This window comes from Rissa tridactyla, chromosome 8 (genome assembly GCF_028500815.1).
Source record: "Rissa tridactyla isolate bRisTri1 chromosome 8, bRisTri1.patW.cur.20221130, whole genome shotgun sequence".
NCBI lineage: Eukaryota > Metazoa > Chordata > Aves > Charadriiformes > Laridae > Rissa > Rissa tridactyla.
In genome coordinates, this window is record NC_071473.1 from 42,546,304 (window position 1) to 42,558,403 (window position 12,100).

Below are 12,100 nucleotides of genomic sequence, written 5' to 3' on the forward strand. Positions count from 1 at the left end.
GATCTAGTTTGTTATTTCCCTTGAGAATTCATGATGAAATCTGGCAGTACATCACAGCATTTATCATCAGTGTTTTGTTATAATTTGTAGAAATTCTTACAAAGTGGAATTTAGTCTTGACATTTTATATTGTAATTTCTTCAGGGATTTCTACTATGTGCCCGGGACAAACGCAGATTCCCGAATGATCTTTTTCAGTGCTCAGAAGAAAGTCAAAGCAGTCCTGTTCTTTGATAGATGAGCTAACCTGTCACCGCAGCCTTGCTCCCCTGCCCCTGAAAGGCAACTTGAATTAGTCAATGAACCAGACTTCAGTGAGATCACTGAAGTTTGTGTCAGAAAATTCAAGCAAGTACTTCTTAGTGAAAGGGATTCATGAGCAGCCAATGAATCGTTACACTGATGCCATCGTTCCTCACTGCCGGTACCAGCTCTGGGCGTTGCTGGGTCACCCAGCGGTGCATGTGGGATCAGGACTAGGTGTGGGCACAAAACCTCGTTTCTGAAAGGCCAGAGTGCTAGGCTAGTAATGGATGGACAGCTGATACTTAAGTCAGCATAAGGATTGCTGATGTAAAACAAATTTGTGTGAATTTGTACTGGATCAGTGCTTTGTATCACGTGGCTAATGTCATTTTGGCCCAGTACCAGAAGTCCTGAAGACTGTTTCCCTCTATCACTGATCCATAGTAGGAAACCTTAACCAGCACCTTGGCCTGAACCTTGAATGCAGCTGGAGGCACCACGTAGCCGTAAAACGTACACATGCTGTTACTTCATAAAACACATAGCTTGTACCAACAGAATTCGTGTGCTGCTTCTTCTGCTTGTGGCCCACACCCTGCGTGACCAAAATGCGTGATTACAGGACTGATCCTCTGTTCTGCAGGTCCAAATTCTGGTTGGGTTTTTTTTGATGGGGATTATTTAGGAAGCTAGTTTACTGGAAGATTGGGATTCATGTGGCAGACATAAAACCTTAATTTGAGTTGTGCAGCAAGTTCAATTTAGAAACTAGTCACTGTGAGAACTCTGTTCCTCTATTAACTGGAGGGAACTTTAAAAACAAATTAAAAGTAATGTTTTCCAGTACTACTTTTTTTTTTTCAGATTAATTTCATGCCAATTATTGCATTACTTTTAGCTGATAAATATTCAGAGACTAAAAGAAACCAACAAGATGGATTAATTCTCCCACACTACAAACAAAATTTTTAAATATTTTATATAACATAATTAAATGCTGTTTGTTGTTTTCAGAATCAGATCTTGGGACATGTTAATTAATTGCTTTAAGAGGACTGACGACATGTTACAGAGAAAAAAAATTAAAAGATTCAGATATTTATCTGTAACATTCAACCTTGTTGGCTAATAATGGTTCCAAAATAAATCCTACCTGCAGAAATCCGGTGGCACCATGCCATAAACATTTATCCTGTCACAGAGCTCTAATGCGATAGTCATTGTGAACCAGCCCGTGCTAAGCCAAGTGTTGGATATCTTCCTGAAAGCAAAAACATAATTAAGTTTCTAGGCTGACAAATAATTCTTGAGATATCTGAAGCAAGTGCTGGGCATTTTTTTTTTTTATTCTTGTGAAAGGTTATGAAAATTGGGCAACCAAGACTACTTTGCTCATTCATCTTTTAATGATTTTGCTAGTGTCTTCTGTCAGTGGACTAATCTATGCAGAAACTGCTCTTGCTGTAATTAATTTTGGGCACAGCAATGTTAATATTTAGCTGACCTTTTGGCAAGTTTACCTTAAGTGACTGAAACTTCATGTCCTATATTTATATTCTTCTGCTAGTATTCTATACACATCTATAATCACCTAATGGAGCTTACACACTTAGTGCTGAGGAAAACGCGTCGCGGGGGATGAAGAGGGCTGCTTAAAATGCTGCCTCCCACAGCATACAGAGGAGCCTGTCTGCTGGAGCCAGGTCTGGCCTCAAGTGCTTGCTCTAACCAGTTTCCTCCCACCCCGTCCATGATTTGGTTTCTAGAAGCTCCCAGCCACTCGCTGTGACTGCTGGCAGCTCTGCCTGTCCCTCTGCCAGCCTGGGAAACCTTCATCCTAGGTGCTACCCCTCTGCCTGCCCTAAGTCCCCTCCCCACCTGGTGGGACCTCTGAATACGAGTGACAGTGCTGCAAGGGAGCCCTCTAAGGCAGCTCCTGGCCTAGTCTTCTCCGCATCTTTAAAAGAAGCACAACTGACCCCAGCATTATTTACGCAAAATAGGAGATATCTCCACATAAGTGCTCACAGATGTAAAAGATTTACAAGTTGTGCTTAAACTTTGCTGTATCACAGGTTCTTATCTGCAAAATGGCAACACTAATGTCTCCTCTTTCTAGCATTTGCTTGTCATTGCTGTTTAGTGTAAGACCTGGCCACTATAATGGTTACTGGTTGCCTGGCACATGCACCGAAAGTCCCAGTCCTGTGTTAAGTTCCTGCACTGTCCCTATGCCTGGGGGGAGCTGGCAGTCTTGGAACGGGAGGGTCAAGGCAATGCCAGTGAGGAGCACGTCTTAAAGGTGTCATAAAGGCGTATGTAGGGGAGCCGCGCAGGACCAAGTCAGGCACCTCTCAGAAATGGAGGCACACAGTCAGGTATCTGCTCCAGAGAAAACAAGTTCACTCCAAGTTCTCCTTTCAAATACTGTTAAAGAAGGAGAGAGCAGGTGTCCCTAATGGCTCCTCACTCAGCTAGAAAAGTCCCACAGGAAGAACTTCAAGCCTGTGTCATCTGTGTCCCAAAAAGGCTTCAGATTCCTGATGAGAGCCTGTCACAGTGACTGCCTCTCCTTTACCTCTTACTAAAGCTGAGGCACTGGAGAGCAAGTGCAGGCTCTTGGCTGGCTTGTGTGCTGTGTCAGATTGTACCAACATGGAACCTACATTAACTTCATTCCACCATGTCTGGCTGACATATGCAAAATTTTGTGACACCCCCCCCAAAAAAAAGCAGCGCAGAGAACATGAGGGTCTCATCAGAGCAGTCACCTGGGAATCCCAGGTCCTGAGCCCAGTTCCAAGGACATCTTTTGCACTTTACCCAGTGACAATGGAACACACAACAGCCCTGGAAACGGGGACCTGAAGCCACAACAGCCACTGCGAGCGAGTGCCAGCAGTCACTACTATGGAATTCAGCAGGCAAGAGCCCACCCTGCAGCTTCCCAAGCTAATGCTGAGCAAGTTGGTTCCACGTAGGTCACCTACAGGGCAGTAGGAGGGAGATGTTTTGAGCACTGTCAGATTGAGGAATGCCTCGTGCGTTGTTTCCTCAGTGAATTAGACTATTGCAAAGAAAAAAAAAAAAAAAGTGGTGGTATCAATGCTGGGTGCCTAAAAGGCACTTCTAAACATTCTTTAACCAAAAATGCCTGAAGGATGCTGGGGAGCCTAGGTGATTTGTCCTGTCCTTGTGGGTCATCTGGTAAGGTATGAACTCCTGAAACGTACGTTTTTACTGCTCCTGACATACAGACTTTCAGGCTAAGTTAGCATTTGGAGAGTAACATGATTTAAGCATCTCATTAGTTCCAATTATGGGGCCTTATTTATTTTCTGAATTTGCACTTAAGCTGGGGGGGGGTGGTGGTGCAATTTGTCACAATGTCATAGCTGGGTCACAAGCTCAGTGGGGGCCTTCAGGCAATGCAGCAATACAAAACAGTAAATAATAATTTTTGTCTCAAAATTATTAGGAAAGGGAAAGCTAGGGAAAAGCCTAAAAAATTTGCTTTCCTGCCACTTGAGAGTTTCTGAGCCTATGAATTGCTAGATAACGCAGGAACGTGTTCAGGCTAAGATGACGTTGGAGCTTGCACAAGGCCTGGTTTAGGTGCCTAAGACCTCACATTCCAAAGCGGAGGGAGCAGTTCTATCTAGACCATGACTGAAGTGGCTGGGCTTTGCACTGCCCAGGTGAGGCAGCCTAGCTACGCTGTCTGCCGGGTCAGTTTGCTTTTTGCTTACACGCACTTATGCTGTAATTCAGTGTTTGCAATAAATAGGAGAATAATTGAATTTAAATAAAGCAGCTTAAAAGCTAAACAACAAAATAAAAATTATAAAAACTTAACTCAAGTACCGCTTTGTCCTCTTTAAATACCCTGTCTGTAGGACAGCAATATGGAAACAGGGTTACAGTGTTTTCCCTTTTCATAAAAGATCCGAACAAGAGTCCAACAAAAGAATACTGTTTTTATACCTAATCAGCTGTAATGAAAGAATATGAAGAACTGTCATGTGCTTATTAGGGGAAATTATCAGATATTCTTTTATACGATGAACTAACACACGGTGCTGATAATTCTGTAGTGCACACTAAATTACAATTAAAGGCCTTTCTGCTCCACCAAAATCTCATTTATAATCTCTGTGGAAATACTCTTCCTGCAGTTATTTCATTTATGCTTCCTTTATCTAATTACTATAATATTGGTTCTGAATCATATTTTCTTAATGTACCCTTATTCAATTATAAAGTTATTTTCAAGTACAGTTACTTTATAATACCAAGTATATCGCTCTGCAGCCTTTGTCATTCACCATACTATTTAACTGGCAATGTTTTCTGAAGGTTTCCCTTCATTTCAAAATCAGCTTTTTTTCAAACAGCACAATACATCAAATTACCTTTTTTTCTCATCATTTTCAAGACAGAAATGAATAGTTTGATTATTGCAACCTTGCAATCAGGCCTCTCTCTCCCTCCTTTGTTTTTTGCAGGCACTAATGTCAAGAGCTCAGCAGAAACCTCCCAGGGAACAGCAACATTCTGGGCTGTACAATGTTCTGCTCTTGCCCCTACAGCTACATAAATTTTCTTCCCTTACAAATTCCTTCCTACCCGTGTTTCTTTTCATCTTCCCTCTCTTTTTTTGTGCTGCCTATTCATTTATTTTCATCTCCCGTTTTAATCTTCTTAGTCCTTCAAATATGCTGTACATGCCCTCTAAAGGAGCAGTTCATACACAGCAGAGCCTGCAATTTCTTAAAAGCAACAGGACCTGTTCAGGAGGCTGAATTTTGCTAGCGTCCAACTGCCCTTGATTCACACTGGGAGTGCAGGGTGCCCATGACGGAGTCCGCTATAAACTTGTTATAATGTCATTAATGTCTCAAATGCCTTGAGAATATTTCAGGAGCCAAGGCTGAGCGCAGTGCCTGTGCAGAAAAAGAAATGGCTTAATCACATGCGCAGCTATAGGCCTCCTGCTCCGGATGGGTGATGCAGAACCGGGAAGACCAGCTTGCCGGAGATTGCACAGCTGGTGTCAGGAAAGGAATGGGACCCTGGCTCCCCATGGCAGAACTGGCCAGAATGAAGCAGAGGAGGTAAGCTGTTCCTTAGAACAGGGGACTGTGTGTGGTATTACACTGAAAGAGTAGCCCAGGAAAGGAGGTGGCAGCGTTCCTTCCTTGTGTACAGGGTTTGCCCCTTAGGGCTGATGATGGCCCATGTTACAGTGCAACTACAGCTTTGTTAACTTTCATGCCTTTGTAAACACTGGGCATACAGTATTTACTTTGCAATTTTATTGAAGGGTTCAAATGCTTAATTCACCTTCTCACTTTGCTCTGCTCAGGGTGAACAAACCTGGAAAAGACAGTAATGCATCAGAACTGGCAGGGTTTTTCCCCTTGTTGTCCTTCCTTGTCGTTCTGGCAGAGGCAGAGTCTCTGGCAGAGACTCACAAGCACCGATTTGAGGATGAAGAGAAAAGGACCTTCAATGGTAAGAAACTGACTGAGTTACTGTGTGCTCTAGTGTTACTGTGAGTCAATCAAGAACTTAAATACGTGGTCTGATCCACTATGACTGAACGGAGCTCTGCAAACAAACCATGCAGGGTATGACAAAGGCAGCAAATGCGAAGCAAAGATACAGTTGCCATCAGCTCAGAGGATACGACAGTTTCCTCCAACACTGGTTCTGCCTTTTTTGTGCAGCCCAGAAAACAAAGTTGTGCTCTTGAGTCCTCCCCGTCCCCAAGAGGATCGAGCCCAGCTCCAAGCTTTGGTGTTTGTGGATAGTGTTTGTGAAGCTAGAAAATCTCACCATGAGTTACTCCACAATAAACCTACCTCTTCATTTGTACATAAGTGGGGACCCTGCTCCATTTTTACAGCAGCATATCTAATAAGTAAAAAATAGTTCATTAAAAAGAAATGTATTTCTTGCTAGGAAGTCGTTGGTTTAAATGCCCATTTTCAAACGTTATATGTGAAAGTGCTCAGGTCCTGCAGTGGCTCACTTATTAAAAATTCGATTTGAAGATCAGCCTACAAGTCATAAACAGTCTCATGAAGATGTAACTATCATAATAACTTTCGTTTTCCCAGTTGGAAATACAAGATGAACTGTTCTGAAGCACCTAATGTATGACTAATGTTTATTTGTTTTACACGAAGCTTTACAGCTGCAATGTTCCAAGAATGCTTAAATTCAATAAACAGCTATTATAATTCACTGAATGGTGGCATCTCCTCTATAAGAAAACATAACCTATCCATTCTGATTTTTCAGAATCAGTAAAAAAACTTTCACATATATTACCCCAAAGTGAGATTTAAACAGCTCCTGCCTCCTTGGCTGTATAAACAGTACATCCAGATTCTGGTAGTCTTAATTTGATGAGGCAATGCTCCATACAAATTATTTTGATGCATATTTTTTACTTATGTTACAAGTGATGTTGTTTGGCATGTCATACAGTATTACAACTCATGAGGCAGAGGATTTAATGGGTGTGATGGTCCCTCTGAGCAGATCTGAAATTGGTATATATAAACTACGTTATTTTACTACTGTATGACATCCCCCAAATGCATCCACATAAGTTCTCACCTGTCTTTCCCAGTTTCCCGTTTAAAAAGGTCGTCAAATTGAAGCATCTTGTGGCGAGAAATCATATATGCTTTTAATTGAGGCAGTATCTGATTCATCAGCTGCAGGTTATTATACACCAAGCCTTTACCATCTCTCCTCATGTAGCTGCTAGGACCCCAGAAGATAAACACAGCACCATGGCTCATATTTAAGAGTTCATTGCGATTTCGCAAAATCCTCTGAATACTGGAGTGTGCAATGACTCGAAGGCTCGTTTTGTTTCCAACATCTTTTCCATAACCTCGAGTGGGTGCATCATTCATTCGTATTACGCACTCTGTCTCGTCGATTCTGTCACCTTGTTTACTTCCCAGAAGGTGTCCAGAGCTGGTTACCAACGCACAACTGTTGCAGTGCATTTTTAAAGGCTGCAAAGACACACATACTTCAAAATTAGCTGTAAACATCTTCCCATTCACTACATGATAACTATATTTTACATGTACATGGCATATTTTACAGCAAAACTCTCAAGAGGACTTTACGTAAATCTCTCTCAGCAGTCTTCCCAAATAACTGGGGACACATTACCTGTACGTTTTGTAGATGGGGAAAATGAGGTATAGCTCTATAGCCCTTAAGGTTCCTCTGTGGCCTCAAGTCCACTGTTTAAATCCTCCTTTCCACTGCTGCATCATATACGGTAATCACAACAGCTTCTATACTGTTCCCAGCTGCAGAGGACTGTACTTCTTCCACTTGCCATAAATGAGCTATAATTGGAGTATTTTTTATGCTTCCTCTTCCTTTTTTTTTTTTTTTCCCAGGAAGTAATCAATTGTAAGTCCGTGTAAGCACAGGTGTGAATATCTTTTCAACCTTGGGGTCAGGACATTTTGGTAAGGGAAGAGATTTACACCTTGGACCAATCCTTCCACGCCATGTCCAAGTTGGTGCCATAACCACTGCAATGCTCTTGTACCTCCTTTGTGGTTCAGCAGTCAGAGCTGCTCATTAATGTCTGCGTGTATTTTACATGACAGTGAGTTGGTGCACTGAGCTTTTTCTAGCTTGCCAGGTCATGTTTAAAAGTTACCCAGTAAAATGGGACAGCAGGGGCCCGTTCAGTGAGTGTCTGACGTAATGGAATCAGGAGAGTAAAACAAGCTTTCATGAAAATGAAAATGCATTATAAATCATATTACCGAAGTAAGCCACCAATACAAGTATCAGTAAACGCAGTATGTATCTGTTGCTCTGCACGAGAACTAAAAAGGGGCAAAAGGCTAATGGTATCCCCAAAGTGCTAATTTCTAACCAGAATACCATAAACTTTGCAGTAAAGACTGTTTGAAGGTGTGCCTTGGTGGCCCTCCATGAACCAATATCTTGCAAAATACTTAAGACCAGTAACATCAGATTACAGAACATACAGAGTGTGTATCTTAGCATTTCTTTGCAAAAAAAGGCAAACAAACTGAACTGGTTACTCACTGGTCTGAAGCTCCGTGGAAGGCCCTTTTGGTTCATGATTATTTTGATCTACTGATCCCTAAGGTTGTCTATCAGAATTTTATTTTCATCATTAGCCATAAAGAATGGCATTCCTGTACCTTCCTGGTGAGTAACAGGCTTGTTTAATTCCAGAGGCTCCAAATCAGACACACCGCATGCTGAGGGCAGTCATCTCCTGCGCTGTGGCACTGGCCTGATCCTGTAGTACACTGATGGTATTCATTGGCTCTGAACCCATCTTTGACAACAAGGGCCTTGGCACCTCGAGATCAAACCCTGTGTCTCTCCACGGCAGCTTGCTGTTTGTGCCACGACAAACATAGCTAGCGTGTCTCCGGGTGTAAATTTGGTGCGTTTACTAGCAATGAGGAGAAGTTATGATGACGTATAATTACACTTAGTATCAACCACATGTGTATAGGAATCAAATGACTAAATCAGCGTACTGTGAGGCCCAGCTTAAAACTCTAAAGCTGAAAGGAAGACATTACCTATGTTTGAGATAGCATAACCTTGCTATCTCAGGCCCCTGTTTGGAAATCTTTTGGCCTCTACCACTTGAAGGAGGGGTAATTGACTTAAGTAACTTGCTTTTAATTTTGAAGGTAGTGAGTGAGTCTTTTTTTCTATGTCCTTTTTTTTTCAGTCTGAGCTTTTTTTTCTGTGGGAATAGCTAATGAATTATGACGTGCTTTTTAATTAAAGACAAAATAACTAAACTATAAAATTTGCGTAATGATACAACCAGTAAGCTTTGTATCTCCATCTTCCCCAAACAACAAAGTCCCTTTTCTTTCACCTATATGGATTTTAACCCAGAGCTAATGATATGGGTAGAATTGTTCACGCCTTTGTGAGCCAAGGTTCCTAATGCAGTATTTACATGCATTTTCCTTTAAGCTTTCATCTGCCACTTTGATGAATTACCTAGCAAAAGGCTCTAAGGTGAACTAGCTGCTCCACCATCATGCTTGGGAAAGCAAGATGAAGTGCTAATGAGGTTAAAGGAAATGTAGTCAGCACCAATGTTAACTCACATGGGTTTGAATATCCACATAGCAAGACATTTTCACCTAAATAATCTCTGCTGGTTTCTGGCCTATTGAGCTACAACTTCCTTGTTTCTTTTCGAAGTCTGCCAGAGAATCCATCAATTGTTAGGAAACAAGGGTGACCGTCAGTGGAGCTGTGGAAACTTGGCGGGGGCGGGGGGGGGGGTGGGGGGTGAGGGAGAGGATGTCAGCATTTGCTAGATGATAAACATTAACATCCCCCCAAAACATCTGTCCCACATCTTGTTTGAAAACTGTTCCTTCTGGGAAAAAGTCTTCAGACTGAAACATTTGGGTATTGCCCAGCTACTTCTTGAATGATGCATGGGGGCTGAGCCCGTGTAGCTGCTCCAGGCAAGTCATTTTCACTCACCTCACTCAGATCCTTTCAGTCGAAATCTACAAAACTCGCACCTGAAAATTGTCAGAGGAATTCACAGCCAACAGCCACAACATTCTCGTACCAGCTGTTTATAATACTTTGACAGTATTGAAAGCAAGGGGGGAAAAAAGCTATCGGCTGTAATATCATCTCATTGGGAGGCAGTGGTTGCACCAGAAATGTCATCTACTTAAGCAATAATAATGGAGGCACAAGGCAGTTCTTTGGGATTGATGACCAGCTGGGAAAAGTTGATGGCCTGAGAATAACCAGGGGCCATTAAGCCAGAAGAACATTAACTCCGCAGAAAGCTCTCTGTTACGGTAATTATTACAGTGATATTTGTTAAAAAAAAAGAAAAGGCAAACCAAGAAAAAGCAAACCCGTGACATACGAGTTATATTTTAGGTAGGTGATGCAACCTTTACTTCATGAACCTTGCTTCAAAATGCCCAGAAAAGGGACAGGGTCAGAGGTGGGTGAGTTTTATGGCACCTGTATTTTTATTACCTGGAAATGTAACATATCATGCATGTAAAAGACACCGTCATTTAGTGGTACCCACTGTCAATAAGCAGCCACAATTTCATGTGTACCTGAACTACATGTACAGCACCTTGGCACAACACGGCAGGGCACGTGGCTACTTCCACAACCCAAGTCGGTCATACCAATACTCAGGGCACTTACAGACAGCGAACGAGCCAAGTATCAGCCAAACAAATTGCCCAAACCACCTCTCAGTTCCAGTCATTTAAAAATACATACGGGGAGAGAGAGAAAAGAGGTTACAAACAAAAGAGGTTATAACAAACGAGCGCAACCTTGCACTGCTGCAAGTATCATAGGCCAGACTGGCTCCTGGCAATGTTCACTTATGTAGGTCCTAGCCCAGTAAGTACTGGTGCTATATCATATACTTCTGATTTGTTTAATAGCAACCAACAAACAGAAACAAAAAACAATGCCGCAGTTGTTTCTGCGTTTTCCAATTTGAAGCAATCTGCTCTATTATTGACTTTAAAATCTATGTTGTCCAATGATAGAAAGATGTTATTTTCAGACACTTTATTGCTCAAAAAAAAAAAATCAATGGAAAAGTGTTATTCCTCATTCAAAATATGTTACTCTTAGATACAATTATTTTCTTTGTGATGAAATCAAATGATCCATTTTTTTGGCTTATAAAAGTCTTTTTATTTTAAAGCCAAGATTAGAAAACAACATAATTCCCTCCAGTAAAATCAGGAATGCTGGAAAACACGTTTTTTCCTATACTGAGTACTTAATGACCTACTTTCAAGACCCCTGGGTTCAGATCACTCCATTATCAGTAGTATAAAGGTTTTTCTTCTATAAATAAAAAATAAAAGTATTTTATCTTGGCAATAATGACTTGGCCAACCAAAAAAAAAAAGATCTTTTGTGGCAAAGAACAGCCCATTGCTGTGTTCATCAGAAAAAGACCGCCTGTCAGTTCATCAACACCAGCATTCCTCGTAGATACATCTGGAAATATTACAGATTCCTTCAAAGTGTATTGGGAGAGAGCAAGAGAGACCGAGAAAGGTTACAGAATATCCAAATTCCTTTTGGATGAATGACCTTTAACTAAGCATTTGAGACTGAAAGTGCAAAATATCAATAAGGTACTTGACAGCTATGTTTTTCTCTTCCACTGCAACACCTCTAGAGCATTTTGTTAGCCAGCGCCAGCATGCTTGTCTTCTGTCTCATCTGGAATGAAAAGCTATAGGGCTTCTTCACTCTATATTAACTACCTGAACTGTATTACTGAACTAACAACCTCCTCTGCAAGAGCTCCCAAACTGACCACTGAAGTAAAAGCAGTGGCAGAAATAAGAAGACTGATGCACAGGAAAGCAAAACTGTTTCCATTGTCAGCTGAATTAATGCCGTATAGGGCTATATTAATGGTTAAAAAAGCACACATAAAAACTACAAGAGACAGTCTTACTGGTTCAGGAGAAAGTGAGCTTATTCCAGACAAGTCTAGCTTTCTCTTTTTGTCATAAAGCAGATAATGTCATTGGTAGGAGTTTCATGTCTCCCCTGCCTAGTGCCCATTGTGCCTGGCAGAAGCACAACAGCTAGCTCGTGACACTCACTGTGTGTTACCTCAGTGTTCGCTTTTTATGTTCCTTGCCTTGTGCACAGAACTTAATCAGCATCTCATGCGTCATATTAATGAACCCTGCGTTCACCCCGTGTTCAATGTGATTTATTACTTATGGCTTGTTCTTGATTGCTGGGTCATCAGCCACCAGCAGCAACA

The 12,100-nt window shown here is 41.6% G+C and overlaps 1 protein-coding gene across 1 annotated transcript in view; it reads right to left on the minus strand.

The window, feature by feature from the left end:
• The window catches only part of ST6GALNAC5 (ST6 N-acetylgalactosaminide alpha-2,6-sialyltransferase 5), a 72,711-nt gene that overhangs the window by 7,442 nt on the left and 53,169 nt on the right, over positions 1 to 12,100 (minus strand). The window contains exons 3-4 of the mRNA XM_054213153.1: positions 6,874 to 7,283; positions 1,400 to 1,507 (exon numbers count right to left, since the gene is read on the minus strand). Of these exons, the coding sequence (XP_054069128.1) occupies positions 1,400 to 1,507; positions 6,874 to 7,283 (518 nt within the window). The remainder of the gene's footprint in view (positions 1 to 1,399; positions 1,508 to 6,873; positions 7,284 to 12,100) is intronic.